Source organism: Phaseolus vulgaris, chromosome 11 (assembly GCF_051622355.1).
Source record: "Phaseolus vulgaris cultivar YP4 chromosome 11, ASM5162235v1, whole genome shotgun sequence".
Lineage (NCBI taxonomy): Eukaryota > Viridiplantae > Streptophyta > Magnoliopsida > Fabales > Fabaceae > Phaseolus > Phaseolus vulgaris.
In genome coordinates this window covers 53,750,088-53,768,692 of record NC_143508.1, presented here as the reverse complement: position 1 = coordinate 53,768,692, position 18,605 = coordinate 53,750,088, and the positions used below count along the sequence as shown (strand labels likewise).

General features: G+C 32.8%; 4 protein-coding genes across 5 annotated transcripts; 2 read left to right on the top strand and 2 right to left on the bottom strand.

The window, feature by feature from the left end:
• LOC137829023 (tropomyosin) lies at positions 1 to 7,890 on the top strand. Its single transcript, XM_068635822.2, has 12 exons — positions 1 to 127; positions 206 to 292; positions 500 to 633; positions 1,332 to 1,390; positions 1,463 to 1,517; positions 1,963 to 2,016; positions 2,246 to 2,285; positions 2,816 to 2,856; positions 2,926 to 3,030; positions 3,988 to 4,035; positions 4,273 to 4,392; positions 4,553 to 7,890. The coding sequence occupies exons 1-12, from the start codon at positions 79 to 81 to the stop codon at positions 4,613 to 4,615; spliced, it is 855 nt and encodes a 284-aa protein (XP_068491923.2). The 5' UTR covers positions 1 to 78; the 3' UTR covers positions 4,616 to 7,890.
• On the bottom strand, positions 6,225 to 7,875 carry LOC137829016 (organic cation/carnitine transporter 3). The gene has a single exon (XM_068635815.2). It carries the CDS (start codon positions 7,873 to 7,875, stop codon positions 6,349 to 6,351), a length of 1,527 nt encoding a protein of 508 aa, XP_068491916.2. The 3' UTR covers positions 6,225 to 6,348.
• A 3,089-nt stretch (positions 7,891 to 10,979) lies between the features above and the next one.
• Positions 10,980 to 13,383, top strand: LOC137826231 (organic cation/carnitine transporter 2). The gene is made up of 2 exons (XM_068632122.2): positions 10,980 to 12,257; positions 12,546 to 13,383. The coding sequence occupies exons 1-2, from the start codon at positions 11,032 to 11,034 to the stop codon at positions 13,129 to 13,131; spliced, it is 1,812 nt and encodes a 603-aa protein (XP_068488223.2). The 5' UTR covers positions 10,980 to 11,031; the 3' UTR covers positions 13,132 to 13,383.
• A 1,097-nt stretch (positions 13,384 to 14,480) lies between these two features.
• LOC137826235 (RING-H2 finger protein ATL7) lies at positions 14,481 to 18,321 on the bottom strand. Of its 2 annotated transcripts, none has more exons than XM_068632129.2 (5): positions 17,846 to 18,321; positions 17,677 to 17,759; positions 16,540 to 16,720; positions 15,901 to 16,085; positions 14,481 to 14,677 (listed from the first exon to the last, which is right to left on the bottom strand). In XM_068632129.2, the coding sequence occupies exons 1-4, from the start codon at positions 18,119 to 18,121 to the stop codon at positions 15,930 to 15,932; spliced, it is 696 nt and encodes a 231-aa protein (XP_068488230.2). In that variant the 5' UTR covers positions 18,122 to 18,321; the 3' UTR covers positions 14,481 to 14,677; positions 15,901 to 15,929. The 2 variants fall into 2 exon arrangements, with proteins under 2 accessions (XP_068488230.2, XP_068488243.2); XM_068632142.2 differs by having other exon boundaries at positions 15,901 to 16,079; positions 17,846 to 18,314.
• Positions 18,322 to 18,605: the final 284 nt, after the last annotated feature.

The window sequence follows — 18,605 nt, the reverse complement described above, 5'->3', positions numbered from 1 at the left end:
CCTCCAAATCCAGAAACACTACATCGGTTAACGGTTTTCTATTCACCGGGAAACTCGTTTCTCCGATTGTGGAAGAAGATGGAGGAGTACTTGCTGTACATGAAAACTCTGCGCTCTCAAATGAACGGTACCTGCGAAATTCACTGTTACTTCATTTATTTATTCATTTTAATCTAACTGAAAATGAAACCTGAAATTGAATCAGATGTGGAAGATGAAGCGGCGAAGATTTCCGTCGAAGAAGAAATGCAGTTGACCAACGTACGCACTTTGGAAAACGACATCGACTCAGGTCATCACTTTCCAATTTCACGTCGTTTTGTTCCATTTCCTTCAATTGCCATGGCCTCACTATTATTTTATTTATGGAGTTTAGTTTTCTATGAACTGATTAATCGTCATTGATATAACTTGTAATAATTATAAGTTTGTAACAAGGTGAAATTGTAAAGTTCATGCATACTGTGAACTGAAATAGCTATGTTATGTGAATGTGCAGCAAAATCGGGAATCACGCAACTGAAGGATGACACTGAGAAGATGAGGACCGCAAAGGGCGAGATATGCTCGAAGATATTGGAAAAACAGAAAAGGATGGCCTCTTTGGAGTTTAACACAATCAAACTCTCCCAGGTATGATTCAATTGGTTCCATAATATAAGTTTTGGCATCAGTATTTCAAAACTGACTACTGCGGTTTAACTGTGAACGTGTTGGAACAGTTTTTACTTTTTTCAGTTGAGCTACCTCTTCCCACTCTAGTGTAGAGCGTGATATGTTCATTGTTACTGTCATAGTTTCTCAGTAAGCATTTACAGTATAAACCAATTAAGAAAGTAAAAATGAATTAATTTAGTTTCTTTTTTAAATGAAAATTAGGTTATGTATAAGCTAATTTATAAAACTGTTGGAGATCTTATGTTGACTAGAGATATAGGTAAATTATATAAATGGATACACAAAGTAATTTTCTTATGAAGCTGGTTTTTGTGAGGTTGAATTAAAGTTCACTTTAGATGATATTTTAGTCATTCAGAGCCTAAGTCAAGTTTGTTCGTTCCACTCATTATAGGTTCTCACTAGTTTAGAAAAACAGAACTCATATGTGGTAGCTATATATACTTGCATTGGAACAATGTAAAATTAATTTTAAATTAAAAGTTGTCTTTTGTAGTAATTCTAGAGTTATTAGGGAGATTTGAAGTGAAAGCTTGATAATATGGGGTCTTAGGATTGGTTATGAAGAATTTGAATCTTATTTCTTGTTTTGGTAAAGTCTGATGCCTTGAGCTGTGATCTTGGTATTCTTGTCCCTGACTCTCTACCAACAGACTTTGGAGCTTATCCAGCAAGAGAGAGTTGGGTTATCTTCCAAACTCTCAGAGAAGAGGTATCTGAAGATACTTATGGAGTAATCTTATACATTCGATGCAAATTCATCTAAATTGTTTTACCCTTTCAGAGCTTACTATAGCAAGGTTGCAGAGGAGATGAATGCCAAATTACAGAAGCAACAGGTTGACTTTCATTATTCTTCTTTGTTATTGCTCTGTGACCTTTGGAGGGTAGGCTTAATGCATGAAAGCAATTGAAGAATTAGCAACAAATGTTGACATCAAAAGGGTTATTATGTTTGGGAAATAATTCCTTTTGAAATACATTTACATGTTCTGCACTTTCAATTCTTTAATCATTGCTGGTTAGCACTTTGCTTAATGAGATCTTCCCATAAATATAATTTATTTAATTCAGATTTTATTTTCAAAAATATTTCGAGTCCATTGATATTAGTTTATTTTTTCTTATGTTCAAATCCAGAGGGATTAGTTTTTATTCACTGAGTAAATCTATTTTCCAGCATGTCCCATTAATCTTATCCTGTTATCAGCTCTGCTTACATTTTCACGCGAGTTCTTTCATTTAGTTAGTTGCAACTTTGTACTGAAAAGAGGTATTTGGCAGGAATGGGTCAGCAGTACTCGGAAGATTAGAAGTGAACTGCAAAAGCATGATTTGGTATGCCTTTTTTTATTCTTTCGAATAACTATAAGCAGAATATATCCTATAGTTCCTATGAAAATAAGAGTCCTTGGCATGTGTTTGAGCAAACTTCTTGAGCTTGCTTATTTATTAAATTATTAGGATATGATATGATTTTGTCTTCCATTATCAGGTTTTATTGATTTAATCATTTGATCTATATGCTTTTCTGATGTCTTGTCACTTTCTGTTTGAATTTACACAGGTCACCGGAAAGGTTGCTGGGCAAATAAGTAAAGCTGAAGGCATGGCTCTATACTTTAGTGTGGTGTTTGACACAACGTTTTACGGAAAGGGACTCTTAAAACTCCGCCAAAACTTCCAGGAGAATCTATTTCTTCGCTTCCTTCTACCAAAGCATTTTTTTAAAAGAAGAGTAATAAACATGTTACATTTTCAAATAAATTAACACAAATTTAATAGCAACGCATGATCAAGCCAATGTTCTTGTACTTTAAGATGCATTAGAGTTATGTATGACTGTTTACCGCATTGTTGGACTGGTTCTAAGATAGCATGGCTTGGTTTAATTTCTCAAATTGAGAACCAGTGGAATTTTGTGCAGCAGTCTAAGTTTAAACTCAAACCACCCCATGAATACCTACTTATATCTGCTAACTGTAACAAAATCAGTAATGATTGCGATACCTTGGTTTTGTCAAGGCTGAACATTGAATCGGTTGTTTATTTATTTTTTGCTATTAAACTAACGGACATTTTATAATCCATTTTTTGAAACTAAATTTGATATGCGGGCTTTCTATTCATCTTGCAGGGGAGACCGGTGCGATTTGTAACCTTGTCATGGATAACTTGGTAGGCCTCATCTTTCATCAATGTATACTACATGGAGTTGGAAGCTGCTAATTTATCTTTGTTTGACAGGGGAGTGTTGCAAGGAACAATTTGATCAATGAATTGGATTCGGCTAAAGCAACGCTTGATGAGATTCTTACTCTGAAAGCCAAGGTTCTTACCGAGAACAGCAAGGTTACTTATCTGCATCCCTTTCAGATTGTGAAGTATAAATTACTCAAGCTTGGTTGTTAAAGTTGTTTTTGCCGAGTGCAATTTTTTTATAGGAAATACAATGAAATATTTAATTTATTCTAGAAACTAAAATTCCGTTTTAAATTAAGCAAATAATTTTAATCAAATTTAAGTTCTCCTGGTCCCTGCTAATTTTTGAAAATACGTTCCAAAATAACCTTCTTTCTCTTTCCTTTTTCCATTTCCGTTTTCTACAGCTTCTACACTTTTTCCATTTCAACCATATTTTTTATAATACATGATTGAATATATACATGGTACATCCCATTTACCGTGATTAAGGTTGAACCCTGCCGTTTGAAATATATGTTAATCTTCCAATTTAAAAAGATTCAGTTTCTTCGAAGTTTGATCTGTTGAATTTTTTGGACAATTGACCTCACGTATGCAAATGGATATGCAAGGAGACTTTTGCCTACAGTCTCTTTAATTAAAATATTGAGAGTCACAAAGAAACTTTCTTCAATTTAGTCTTTATTTCTCCAGTTTATAGCTGCCTACTTGATGAGAATTTCTGTTCATTCTATTAAATGGTGTTTCATCTAATCATGGATGAAGTTCTGAATTGATATTCTTTTTGTGGTTGGCAAAAGTTATTTTCCGAAAATTGCCAATTTTCAAGTTTTAACAAAGTTAATTAGATGCAGCCATTTTCCCCTCGATAAGTTTGTTAAAATAGTCGTTGATTGATTTTTGCAAACATAGGGATGCAAAAAAATGACCCTGAAGCGTAATTAGGGTTGTACAGTCTTATATTCTAGGATTTCTTTTCCACCCTTTAGTTCTTTCAAGAAAATAAGAATGGGAAGATTTAGATTTATAATATGCTATTATGTCTATATTTTCTGTATACTTTATTTGCTTCTTTTACTATCATGCCTTTTTTTGTCTTAATAGATAAAACTGGCCATCGAGGAAGTGAAGTGCAGAGAAAATGAGTTTAAGGTCTGTTGTTATTCTGCAAGAATTATTGAGAAACGTGTGACTATCAAAATTTCCACTATTAGGATGGTCAAGTGGAAAACGATTTCCATTTTATATATAAGTTTTTCCCTATACATTCATTTAGATTGGTAAGCTGTTTATTTTTCTCCTCTTATTGAGGCAAGTAATAAATCTGTGGCTTATAATCAATGATTTTGTAAATTATTTTATTTAATTCTAATGAACGAACTACGCTAGCCGGAGCTGAAAGCAGCAGATTTAACTGCTCTTGAAGAGGAATATAAAGCACTTTTGTCCGACAAAGATGGAGAAACTGAATACTTGCAATCTCTAGAGAAACAAGTCGAGAGACTCAAGGTAAGATAAGTTTAATCCACAAAAATTGTTACAAGAAACTTAAATAGTTATCCGGAAAAATCAGGGCCTCAAATAGGAATAATCAAAGAGACAATATTTAATGAAACTTGTCATTATCTTAATTTCCCTTGCACTCATGAAGATGCTTCTGATTTTATAGGAGATTCGTCATGTGGTAAAATGTGCCTGTGGAGAGGAATACACAGTCGCTTTGAATCAGTAATATTTGAAGAGAACATGAAACTTCAGGAGGGTTTGAATTTAGTTGTTCATGTTCTTGATACTAGTATACATCATTTTGGAAAAATATTTGACTGAATGGTTTCGTGACTTGATTGTATTTTCCTTTCTATATATAGATTAATATACAGAACTTTGATTGATTTCTAGGTAGCACTGTCATTTACTGCCATTCAATCTAAAAAGAACGTTTGAGGAAAACCAAATTCAATAGACAAGGCCGCGTAATCAGAGTGCATGCAGAAGCAATCACTCAATATTCAGACTCACTGTAGGTTATGGATTTTGGAGGCGTTATACTGTTTCTTGTGTTTTGACATGATATCATGTACAAGAAACATGCGCCAATGCTGTAGCAACTTGTACTGAGACAAGACAATCAGCCTAATCGACACCACTAAAGTCTAAAAACAAGATAGGCATGGAAATATAGTATGTTAGAGAGAACCAAGTCGATATCACATGATATGGACGGGGCAAATAATACCAAATGTAAATGTCATGAAGACTGCACAAACTGTTAACCTGCTAATAAAAAATGTGATATGAGGCCAAGGAATAGTCTAGTCATTTAAGTCACCATTGACTACCGGCACAATCAAAGATTAGATAAGGAAGGAGCTTGCCCTCCTAATTAAGGAATTCTGAAGACCAGCCAAAGCAATCAAATCCTTAGCGTATTTATGCTGGTGCTGGTGTAAGAATATGCTAGATGAGTCAGTGAGATACAGTCCCAAAAATGCACAAACTAATTAACTTCAATCATACAAAACTGCAAAAAAGTTTGGTTAAATTTTATTTAGTCCTTTTAATTTACTTTTTATGTTTAATTTGAACCTTTAACATTTAAAAAGTTTAGTTGATCTTTTTAACCTTTTAAAATGATTCATTTTGGTCTTTTCCATCTTGAGCTGACAGAAAATGATAGAAAAATCTGATTTGTCGCTTAAGTGTACATGTATGGATATGAATTGTTCATTAAATTTAATGTTAGCAATATTCTTGTTTTAAAAACAAAATAATCGTTGTAAATAGCTGGGTAAAATGGGATCTTCTTCCCCAAATTCACAAATCAGTGTTCATGTTATTGATTTTTCTCCAAATTGAACAAATTATGTTTCATTATTGGCTTCTTCCATCCTTCTAAAAGGGCATGAATTCAGGTACCTCTGCATGCAAATGTTGGGGCAAATTCTTCTAGAGTGACAAATTCACATGAAACATCTATGAGTGACCAATTAATTGGACTCTTCCGTTATCATTGTGGATGAGATAAAGCGGTCAAAAGAATGTTGGAACAACTTTAACCTTTTAGAGAAAGTTTTGGAGTTGCTAACACTTCATAGTAAATTGGTTCAATTTTGAAACTTTTCCTAGAATATAAGTTAGCTAATTGTTGAATTCTTTCTTTTAGGAGTTAAAAAGCAGTGGTTGTTAGGTTTATGTTGCTGTATGTGGGTGTGTTTGCCTGGTGTTGAGAGTTGAGTTTGTGTTGATGCATTTGGTTGGGTTTGTGATGGTGCACGTTGGACTGTTTGCATTCTTTGACAAAAAGGATTAAAGAATACTGTATTACATTAAAGCTATTCGGATTGAATCTCGATTAAACTTTGTAAGAATACTTCATTCAACATGAAAACATAAAGATCTTTCCCTTCCAATGCAGCAAAGACACTGAACCTACAAAAGCAAGATAAGCTGACCCAATGAAGCATTTTATGCAGGTATGTCTTCCTTTTTCTCTTGTTGCTCCATGGTATCAGAAAGAGCTACTCCTATGGTCTCTGGCAAACAGACCAAAGACAAACAGGATGACATTATAACCACTCCAAACACGCCATAAGAGAAAATTTTATTCTTCCTCCCCTCAGATATAAGAAACGGGATGAATATGTTACCAAACACAACGGCTTGCCTCACCAACGAGGTCGTGGTGTTCCGTACTCTCGTGGGAAACAGCTCTATGACGTATATGAGAAACACATTATAAGCCGTGACAGCACTGAAAAATGCTACCAATGATACCCCCACCTTGGCCACTTTCAGCCCAGTGCTAACCACCGCACAAAATATGCAGCATATCCCACTTGCTACTGAGAATGCAAGAATCGATGGCTTTCTTCTGCAGTTTTCCAAGAAGTACGTGGCCACACAAGAGGGTATTTCCATGAAGGCATTAAACACCACAGCCAAGTAAATGTCAAATCCCAAGTTCCCCACGGCCAAAGGAATGCCAAAATACACCATGCCAATCCCAAGACCAAGCACCATTATTGCCACAACCCGTTTGCGAGCCCAACTTCTCTCAAACAACTCTGCTATTGATGAGTAAAGTTCGAAAATCGACTTTTGTTTAACAACAGGAACTTTTAGCAGGCCTGCAGTTAAATCAGGCCCATTCCCTACTGAAGAATTAGACATTCCTGTAAGCATTGCCATGGCTTCTTGCTCTCGATCTTGCATGAGAAGCCACCTCGGAGACTCGGTAACAAAGAGGTAAGCAATCACAGAATAACAAATTGCAGGAACGGACGTGCACACATAAAGAGATTTCCACGAGGAATTCCTGTTTAAATAAGCTATTCCAGGCAAGGTCATGTACCCCAAAGTGAAGCAGAGATATTCAACAATCCCCACAGTAAACCTCCATTCTGTGCTCACTTTCTCCATGAGCAACACCAAAACACATGTTCCAATGGACGAACGCCAAAAGCCAATGAGGAACTTGAAAGCAGAATAGGTCCAAACATTGGTTGAGAAGACAATGATAGCAGAAGTTAAGGACATGAAGAAACATGAGAGAAGAAGGAGGTTCTTTCTTCCAAGAGATGTGTCAGCCAAGGTGGCAAGAAGAAAGGAACCAAGAAGGCAACCAAGGAAGAAAGAGGATTGAGGTAAACCTGTGATGAAGCTGCTGGCACATTCAAGGCCAAACTGTGATATGATTGTCCTAGAAGAGGGTCCATCCCATGACCAAGATGACTTTGGGAGGTTGCAGATGTCGGAATGTGAGGTGCATGTTGTGGGATCTGTGCAGTGCCAAGTTGGGTACTGGTCAGAGTAGATGGCCATGAAGGATTGCTGTGCATCAAAGTACATAGCCGTTGACACAAGGATGCATTGCACCATCCCTGACCACCCAAATCTTCGCAAACCATTTTCTATCATTTCCTCCGAACTCTGAATCATGTTTTCCTGCACAACACAATCACAGTTTGTCAAAACAGGAACTGAATCTTCCATCTATCTTCTGCGTCTGTGGTAACAGGAAGACCAAAATGGAAGACGACAGCAACTTTTCTTAAATAAAAAAAAAATGTAAAAAACTATTTTGACACCCTATATTTAACAACTATATATAATAATAAAGGAAATTTTCCTTTTACACTCCTCTTAAAAAAAGTTATCTATCCCACAACGTTTCTATTCCACAAAATATTATATTATAATAAAATAACAATATTTTTAGAAGATAAATAAATGTAAATGGTACCAACAATAATAAAATATTAATCTAAGTTATTTAATTATAATATAAATTAAATTATTAAATAAAATATTTATAAAAGTAGTTGTTAAGTGGGAGGATAAATTCTGAAAAATCTCTAACTATACCATGTCCCATAAAAAAATTTAGTTTGACAAACCAACCATCATTTTTCTTGTTTAAATCTAAATCTCGTAACTTGTGAAATTCTTCAACTTTTATCCCGTTTTCAATTTTTTTTACTCTAAACTTTTAATATTATTTCCAATTCCAATTTAACCCCTTTAAGGATTTTAAGAAGAATAAAAATAAACAAAGAGGTTAAACTTGCTTATCCTCAAAAGTTCTATTCTATTCTATTATAACCAAGAAACATCACACAATGTCTTCTCCTTGAAGTTTAGCTATAAATTGTAAATAATTTATTATTCAGATAGTGTTATTTAATCGAGTAGTTGTGATCAAACATACTAATAGCTTAACCGATTAAATTGTTTTTCAATTTTACCAATTATAAAATTAACAATATCGATTACACCATAAAAATAATTCTAGTATTTTAATAAAAAATTATATTAACTAATTTAATATAAGAAATTAATAATTCTAAAGCAAATGAAAAATGGCCTAATCCAATGTCATTAGAAATTTTAATCAAAAAGCAAGAGAAAATTACTCAACACATGTCTTTGTTTTGACTCCAGTTAAAGTAGTAAAATTTGAAATAAAAAGACAACCCTTAATACTCAACAAATGTGGTATATGATTGCAAACAATTTAATAGCAAAAACACTTAATACTTAAAATATTTGTAATGCAAAATTTATTAAACTTATCCCTATTTATTCTAGGAATAATTTACAAACAAGAGCCAAATCCTGTTTCAAATTCCAAGATTTAATATATGTAGTATATGAACTATTAGTACCACATATGCTATTTACTATAATCATGCATATCAATCAATTCTAGAACAACTTATATATGTTGATTGGGAAAACACAAGGGGTTTCCTTTGAATTAAACAATTTTAGCAACATATTGGAGACGTGGTAAAGATACTTAGACCATTGTTAGGCCTGTGTTGTGGTTCATTTAATTGATAAGATTATAATTACCCTTCAATTGTAACTGCCTAAATCCTTTATATATATACAAATATTTTACTTGAAGGCTTGTTTAATGAAATTTGGTGTTATTCTAATCATTAAAGCTTTAATATTTTATCTAATACATTACTATAAATCTAAATTATTTTTTGTAGAAAAAAAAGGAAGAATTGAAGAAATAGGTAGAAAAGCCTTTGAAAGATGAAGCCAAACTCATTGTAAAAGCAAATTTTGAGTTTAAAGTGAGATCATACTGCAAGAGGAAAGGTGTTTAATTGCAAGAAATTGTATACTTTTGCTAGTATATTATATAAGTCTCTTGGAAAAAATAATATTTGAGTTTTTCATTTTACTTTGTATGATTTGATACTTGTCAAGAACTTAACATTGAGCTAAGTTTTGTGTGAAAATAATTGATTGATATAGATTTTGATTTTTTACACTAGAAAATCAATAAATATAAACTAATTTTAGAGACTAATAATAATTAATTATTATATTAATTAAATTAGATATTATTTTAAAGACTAACAAAATTATTAGTTTTTAAATTAGTTTCTATTTTTAATAATTTTTTTTTTAATTGGTATCTAAATTTGGTAGTAAAGATCTTAGTAGATAATTAGATACTAATTTAAAAATTATTTATCAATAATAAAAACTAATTTAAAAATAATAATTTTTTTAGTTTTTAAAATAATATTTTAAATTAATTTTTATTTAATGATTTTTCTTCTTAGTAGAATATTTAATATATTAAATTGGGAGACTACTTTCTACCATCAACTTTATTAAAGTGACTTAAAGTACCTTTAAGTAAAATAATTTTGTTTTGAAAAACATATATGTTTTTTCTTATTCATTTTTGTTTCTTTTTGATAAATTAGTTTATATTTTTTTAAACTTCAATTCAGTAACTTCTTCAATTTCATGATAAATTTAAATATAAAGAGATATTTAAATTCACATGTTCTTAAAAATTCTAAAAATAAGTTAAATTATGAAAACCAAGTTAAAAAAAATACAAGAATAAAAACACATTTTTTTTTATTTAATTAGTTTTTTGTTATGTAAACAGAACACCACCTAGGAATAGAAAGAGATTAGCCTTTATATGTTTTAAAAAAACTTAATTATATATTATTAATTTTAATCGGTTAAATGAGGTTTTTAAATAAATTGAAAATTATTTTTATATATGTGATTTTTTTTAACTAAATATTAATTATAATATATACTACCTTCATGGAATATTAATATTAAGGAAAATAATGAATCTACATGTTTAATATTTACTTGTATTTCATTTTCATTTATTTTCTACTTTTACTCAGTCTTCTGAATAACTCCAAAAGACATCCAAAAACACTCTTTCAAATATTCTAAAGTCAATTGGTACACACAATCTGGATTTTGAAATCAGAGAGGAAAACCCCAGCAACCTTTTTTTTAACCTTTCTTCACCATCACTTCAATGATATCATAATGTTATTTAAAATTGATTAATTTAAAATTTATTTATAAAGAATTATTTTATTGGTATAATAGGTTTATATCTAATTTTTTTTTTATAAATACATATAATCTATCTATATATTTAAATTTTGATCTAGTATTTTTATATATATTTTTTATTTTCTTTTAATAATATATTTTTTAAATGATTTTTGTTATTTGAATTGTTTGAAATACCAAGTAAAAAAAATAAAAAAATAAAAAATAAAAGATTCATGATACTTATATATTTTGAAACCATTATCTCAGTTCAGATCAACAAAGATACCTAATAAACACAGAATTGAAATGGAGGATTCGGTTAAAGATGCATCTGAGTGTAGTTCTGTTGAGCAACACAACATGAGTGTGTCAATGATAGAGAAGGGTTTGGGAAACTTTGGGTGGACACAGTTCCTTCAATGCATCCTTGTGTCAGTGGCAATGTTCTTCGATTCACAGCAATTGTTCATAGCAATCTACACTGATGATTACCCAACATGGCACTGCACCAACCACACCTCAACATGCACCTCACATTCTCACATCTGCAACCTCCCAAAGTCCTCTTGGTCATGGGATGGACCCTCTTCTAGGACAATCATATCACAGTTTGGCCTTGAATGTGCCAGCAGCTTCATCACAGCTTTACCTCAATCCTCTTTCTTCCTTGGTTGCCTTCTTGGTTCCTTTCTCTTGGCCTCCTTGGCTGACACATCTCTTGGAAGGAAGAACATGATCATTCTCTCTTGTTTATCAATGTCCATGCTTTCACTCACCATCATGCTCTCCACCAACATTTGGATCTACTCTGCCTTGAAATTCCTCATTGGGTTTTGCAGGTCATCCATCTCCACATGTTGCTTGGTGTTACTCACAGAGAAAGTGAGCACTGAGTGGAGGTTCACAGTGGGGATCATAGACTCTGTCTTCTTCACATCAGGGTACATGTCCTTGCCCTGTCTAGCTTATGCCAACAGAAATTCTCCATGGAAATATCTTTACCTGTGGACTTCTGTTCCTGCCATTTCTTACTCTCTCATTGCTTACCTTTTTGTCACCGAGTCTCCAAGGTGGCTTCTCATGCAAGGTCGAGTGAAAGAAGCAATGGCAATGCTTAAAGGAGTTCAGGAAAATGGTGCAAATTTAACTGAAAACCAGCCTCCTCAACAAGCTTTACACCAACAAAGATTTTGTCTTGCAGAAGAAACTAGTGTTTCACCAACAGACATGTCCTTATTTAGTACTCAATCATGTCTCCAACATAACTGTCTAAAAAGGGTTAATGTCTCATGCTGTGGTGGAGCAATGGATTTAACTGAAAACCTACCAGAAGAGCCTCCTCAACAAACTTTACACCAACAAAGATTGAGTACTCTAGCAGAAGAAACTAGTGTTTCACCAACAGACATGTCCTTATTTAGTACTCAATCATGTCTTCAACATAAACAGAGTTATCTTCAAAGGAGTGAAGACAAAAAGAAAGAAGGGGTTTCATTTTTTCAACTTTACTCTTCAATAGCAATGTTGTTTAGGTAATCATACATTCAACCTCAATATTTTATATAACCATATTACAACTCTCAAATATTATTATTTTAATATTTTTTCGTATGGTAATAATATATTTACAATCAACACGATTACAACTCGAAAGAAAAACAATTTTGTACAATGAAACAATTTTAAAATTGTAAACTAATGCATTTCTCAAAAGTTCATATCATTTAATTATAAATTTATCCTTTATTTTATATATTTATTTCTAAACTAAAGAAAGACTGTATACAAGTAATCAAACTATGATTTTCCATGTTGTTCAGAGCAAGTTGGGCTCCAAAACGGATGGTGGCAGTTATGGGGTTAGGTTTTGGCATTGGAATGGTGTATTTTGGCATGCCACTAGCAGTGGGAAACTTGGACTACAACATTTACCTTGCTGTTGTGTTCCATGGCTTGATGGAAATACCCTCTTGCGTGGTGACCTATTTCTTGGGAAACTGTTCAAGAAAGTTATCCATTTTTGCATTCTCACTGGGAAGTGGAATATGTTGCATAGTGTGTGTGGTGATAAGCAATGGAGGAGAAGGTGTGAAGGTGTGGGTAGCAGTGGCATCGTTTTTCTGTGCATGCATTGCTTTCAACGTGTTTCTGATATACATGATAGAGCTATTTCCCACATGCGTGAGGAACACTGCAGCATCACTTGCGAGGCAAGCTGTGGTGTTTGGTTGCATATTCTGTCCGTTTTTGATATCTGCAGGGAGGAACAACAACATTTTCTCTTATGGGGTGTTTGGAGTGCTTATAATTTGCTCCACTTTCACCTTGTTGAGTTTACCAGAGACCAGAGGAGTGACTCTTTCTGATACAATGGATCAGCAAGAGAAGAAGGAAACTTCCTGCTAAATTGCAAGTGTAAGTCTGGGTTCTACAAGGGATAAAGTTAATGAATATATATAAAGTTAATATGAGAGTCTTTTCTACAAGTTTCGTAGGGTTTGTTGTTTGGTAAAAGGTCTCAATGTAAAGTAATCGAGTTAGGTCGCATTAAACTAGTTGAGTCAAATAATGTTAGATCTAATTGAGACGGATTCACTTCGAGTTGAGTTGATTTAAGTCGATGTTGAGTCAAATAATGTTAGATCTAATTGAGACTGATTCACTTCGAGTTGAGTTGATTTAAGTCCACGTCGAATCAAGTTCATATTAACTCCTTTTAGGTTGAATTTATGTTAAACAGTATCAGTTGACTTGAACTTAAGTTGGGTTGTTTTAACTTAGTCACATAATTTAGATTGACCTTTAATCTTTCAATTAAGTTGCAAATAGTAAAAATTAATAAAAGATAAATCTATAATTAATGTAAAATATTTGATAAATTTGTAATTTAAAACATGTTAAAAGACTTGTGCAATTTTAAAAATATTTAGGATTTAATTAAAGTCTTGTAACAGGCAAATCCATCTTTGGTTCTGATTCTAACCCAGGAAGCTTTCAGGATTAAGGGTTTTTCAACCCACTTCTTTAATAGGCCAATAAAATGGGATATTATAGGAGTGAGTTGAGATTGACCCATAAATTCACAACTCTCCTTGTAATGAATTAACTTATAAGTATAATTACACTTTGATAGTTTTACGTAAATAGACTATTATTTAATATGTATAAATTATAATATATATCGTTTAATAAAATGTTTTTTGACATTTTTTATTTTTTAAATGTAATTATTATTTTATAAAGTGGATAATGGCCTAACAAGATTATAAAAAGAAAACTCAAATTTTGTAAATTTGTTGACCTTATACATTTTGTAAGTTTTTCTGACTACCCACAAACCAAACATATTTTGATGCCACACTGATATATCACAGTTAAACTCAACCTTTTGATGAAGAATCACATTTGTAACTTCAAAGAACAACTCTAAGAAGCTTAAGGAACAGATCTTACTCATCATTTTTGAGTTGTTGATGAAAAACACAGCCAATATAGTGATAAGTTTTTATACTTATTGGTGCATATCAATCCCTTATATGAATTTCAATCACTCATTGAATTTCTCCTAAAACTGTGTCTTATAGTTTTACATGAAACTTGCCTTGTAAAATTTGGTTATTCTTAAAAGTAAGTTTGTGTATTAAAATTTTACCAACAATTCAATACCAAACCCTTTGCAATTTTAATGAAAAAAATGAAAGCCAAAAGATTGTGCTCACTTACGAAGTAAACTATTTTAGGTACACTACCTAAAATTACAATGCTTGAAAGATCCATTCATTCAGGGAACCATAATATGTTACAACAATTATGAGTCAATTCATATGTGCCATCAAAGTTGTAGTTTCCCGAATGAAGACATTTTCTTGGTGAAGTATGAATCTATGCAGATTGTTGTTGTGCACTCTGGAGGGCTTCAAGTGAGTTGGAAGATCCAAGTATGCCAATCTATCTGGATTTCGATCAATTTAATAATTTTTTTTATCAGCAAAGAATAAATAAAATAAAATAAGATACTTCAGGAGTGTTCTAATCCTTATACAAACACTTTAGGAGTGTCTCAACCCTTATAAAAAATGGTTAAGGCGAATGTTTTTAAAATATATCTGGATTCATCAATTTAATAATAGAAGCGATTATCAACATGATACAACAACTACTCAATATGCAAAGTTTGAATCTTAAATCAAGTAATGATCCTTTTCAAGTTTCATGAATGAACCCAAGGAGATACATAACAAGAAAGGTAATATATTGAAGAAGGAAGTCAACTTCATAATCTTTTGCTAAAACATAAAGCTTGTTTGAATTGGGAAACAAATTTTTCATTTTTTTACAAAATAATTATAAAGATATAACTTCATCTTCACTCTATTTCTTATTTTGAACCCAACGACCGAGTACTATCAAAATATTTTACAATCACCATTCCAAAATAATAATATCTTAGGGTTGTCATACACTAATTAAACAATACTCAGTAATAAAGATTTAGTAAGAAAATACCCTCAAGTTCCTATTACTTGAGGTTAGCTTTTTGGATGATATGTCTCTAGGAATCTTGGTACTTCCAATTTATGATGGTATCTTAGGCTGAGCACAATATTCTTAGATCTTGTCACTGTTTCTCTCATTATAACCATTTTAACATCAAACACTAATGACTGCTGGGTTATTTATGAATATGTATAGTTTAGCTAATATCGGTTTTGTTAATATATGGATTTTGGTCTACTCCTCCCATATTTTTTTTTGTATTTTCTTTTTTTTAATAATACTTTTTTCCACGTGATAGCATATGTATGATTGTTGTTACTTGAAGTGTCAACTTAGATGAGATGTCAAGTTGCATAATGATGCCTAACATGAAAGCTTTTATAAAAAAAAACACTAACGACTGAGAAAATTAACATAAGAAATTTGTTTTTCATCAGACATGAATTTAGTATAAAGTCTAGTGCAACAACAGATCATTTCATGCAACCTTCTACATGACCGAATTCTAAAACACACTGATAATTCATTTAGAAAACTCTCACCAACTGACGAAGCTACCTTGTAAATAGACCATATATTTTATAGAACAAGTATACCATGTTGTAGCTTTGTCAGTGTCTGTTCAATTGAGGTGCAAACATTGATTGCAATAAATATGAAAAATGCAAAATAAATTACCAGAAAGAGTCTCTCATATCAAGATGCTCTTATTGATTGTCTTGCTGATTTTGCCCTTCAACATCAATGCAGGGAGAGCTGATTGCAACTTCTCCAGAGACATTTCGGAGGACAGTGGTTTCTATATGCATAGTAGATCTTGATTCAGATGCTTCCACGGCTTGTGTTTCTTCATTGTTCTGTGACTGTTCCATTTGTCAGTATATGTGTGAGGCATGACCATTGATCAGTGATCTAAACAGTTCGGTACTATTGAGAATAACCACAAATCTAGTATAAACAGTTATTCAATTGAATAACTCTAAATTCTCCTACAGTATCTTCCTATGAATCCTCCTTTATCTTTCCAAGAAGGCATTAAATTTATTTACTGTTTTTATTCAATACTTTCTTTGTAGAAAATCAGAAAGATATCAATATATCCATTAATATGACATGTTTACACTTAGAATCTTGAAAAGGTATATTCTATTGATTTGTCATCAAAGAAGGGTCAAGATTAAAACCATGTGGGGCAGAGTAGTAACTTGCAAACACTCCTTCCCAAACAGTTATCAATTAAATAGTCACAAAACCATTTATATGTAAGACTCAGTGCTGCAAAATGAGTACAAAATGATCGAAGTTGGTGATATCTACCTGCAAATAAGATGTCTGTGTCGAAGATTTAGCTATGGTTAGTAAGGAGAAGCGGCAGAGAGGGCAGGTGGTGTGGGTGGCAAGCCAAAGATCAATGCAGCCCATATGAAATGTGTGGCCACATGCAGGTATCTGTTGAAGCCTATCCTCTGACTGGTAGTCCAAGAGGCATACTGAGCATCTACAACAAAACGTTTTGTTTCTGATAAGTCCAACAAACACTCGCTAAGATAGACTCGAAAATGACTATGATACCATATTAAAAAATGGACTTTAAGCCTAACTCAACCTCATAAAATCAGCTTATGAGGTGAGGTTTGCACCTACTTATAAAGAATGAAATGTCTCAATCTCTAGTCGATGTGTGATCTCCAACAAAATGAAGTTCAAAGCTAAGGGCATCATGAGCAAGTCCTAGAGCATTATTTGGGACATTTCTTAACAGATTTCCTGACATCAGTTGACAGACATTAACTCCACAACACTGCAACATTGTCCTGTCCTTAAGTATTTACTTAACTTCAACTACAACATTAACAGAATCAGAGCCCACTAGTGATATGGCTAAGAATATGTAAATAAGTGGAAGGAATCTCTCTCCGTAAGAGTTACTTTTTGGGATTAAATTAGACCTGAACTGAAATTCTAAGATAGCATCAAAATCAATCCTAATATTTGTTATTAGACATATCATGTCACCTCTTACTATACCTCCTATAACAAATGTTCTGTCCTGAGAACTACTCACTCAAAAGTTTTAGTCCTCAATGTAAAATGTGTGTTGAAAAGACTACATTGCTAATATAATTAAAATACGGTATATAAGTAGGAACAAATTTCATCCCATGAACCAAGTTTTAGAACTAGGCCTTAGCATAGATGTTAGAGAATATTGTGCCTATTGGGTTGCCTACAATTGGACCTTTCTCAGGACACCCAAAAATGTTAGAGATCTCATGTTAACTAGTAACATGACTATAACAGTGTGTATATTTGAGAAGCATCTCTCATCAAATAACTCATAATGATCAAATAACTTGGTTTTAGAGCTTAATACGGCCTAAACTCAAATTCAAACATGATTTAAAAGTTATGGAATAAAAACAAGGGGGCAATGATAAAAGAAAATGAACTCACTGGGTATCTTTGACAGAGAAGCTTTCCTTGTAGACAATAACTGGCAGCATCTCTCTGTGTTCTTTGTTCAAGCCCAACTCAGCCTGGTAGAGGAGCACCCAGAAGAAAATTGAACAGAAAGAAATGCGAATGAATCGAAGTGGGTGAAAAAGAGTGTAACTTTGCTTACAGTGGAGATGGCATTGTGGTTGTGGTCGTCGAGGTTGTTGGGAAGACCAAAGTGGGTGATCCAATGGAGCCTGGTTCGTGGTCGGAGGTAGAAGAGGTAGAAGAGAAAGAGGAGAATGAGAGTGAAGAAGATGGGGACACAGAAGATGAAGGCTCTGTAGAGTCTGAGTTCGGTTGAAGCCTCAGATCTGGTGGCGGCGGCGGCGGCGGCGGCGGTAGACCAACAGCCGCAGGAAGAGTCGGAGTCGGAGCAGCCACAGGAATAGCCTTCAGACATCACTCACTCCAACATCCAACTTCCAACAAAACAAAAACATAAGAGAAAATCAAAATTTATGTTTAAATGTTAATGTGATGGATGATGTTTTGTTGCGTAAGGACAAGGAACTGAATAATTCACTCCATCAAGACACACACACACACCAAATTCAATCATCTTCTTCTCTTTGCAATTCAACACACAAACGGATAAATCGCACCAATTATTCATTATTTAATTCTTATTTCAAATAGTTTCGATAAAAAATATTATTAAATTTCTTCATCCCATAGAATTAAGGTGTAAACCTAGTTAAAATCTCATTATCTTCTAACATTAAGAGTCATGTGTTTAAAAATAGTAACTAATAAATAATGATCTCTATTTTAAATGAAAAAGAGACGATAAAAGGAAAAATATGGAGGAAAGTACAGTATATATAGAATGTAACTCAAGTATAAATAATGTATATTTATCATTATTCATAATTATCAGGTTTTAT

What these genes read in the sequence shown, in the direction of transcription:
- LOC137829023 (XM_068635822.2), top strand. Translation starts at nt 79, where the DNA reads ATGGAGGAGTACTTGCTGTACATGAAAACTCTGCGCTCTCAAATGAAC. An exon ending in AACTGCAAAAGCATGATTTG is followed by an intron (nt 2,017 to 2,245) that starts GTATGCCTTTTT and finishes GAATTTACACAG; the next exon opens with GTCACCGGAAAGGTTGCTGG. An exon ending in AACAAGTCGAGAGACTCAAG is followed by an intron (nt 4,393 to 4,552) that starts GTAAGATAAGTT and finishes CTGATTTTATAG; the next exon opens with GAGATTCGTCATGTGGTAAA.
- LOC137829016 (XM_068635815.2), bottom strand. Translation starts at nt 7,875, where the DNA reads ATGGAAGATTCAGTTCCTGTTTTGACAAACTGTGATTGTGTTGTGCAG.
- LOC137826231 (XM_068632122.2), top strand. Translation starts at nt 11,032, where the DNA reads ATGGAGGATTCGGTTAAAGATGCATCTGAGTGTAGTTCTGTTGAGCAA. An exon ending in TCAATAGCAATGTTGTTTAG is followed by an intron (nt 12,258 to 12,545) that starts GTAATCATACAT and finishes CATGTTGTTCAG; the next exon opens with AGCAAGTTGGGCTCCAAAAC.
- LOC137826235 (XM_068632129.2), bottom strand. Translation starts at nt 18,121, where the DNA reads ATGTCTGAAGGCTATTCCTGTGGCTGCTCCGACTCCGACTCTTCCTGC. An exon ending in ACCACAATGCCATCTCCACT is followed by an intron (nt 17,760 to 17,845) that starts GTAAGCAAAGTT and finishes CTCCTCTACCAG; the next exon opens with GCTGAGTTGGGCTTGAACAA. An exon ending in CACAGACATCTTATTTGCAG is followed by an intron (nt 16,086 to 16,539) that starts GTAGATATCACC and finishes CAAATGGAACAG; the next exon opens with TCACAGAACAATGAAGAAAC.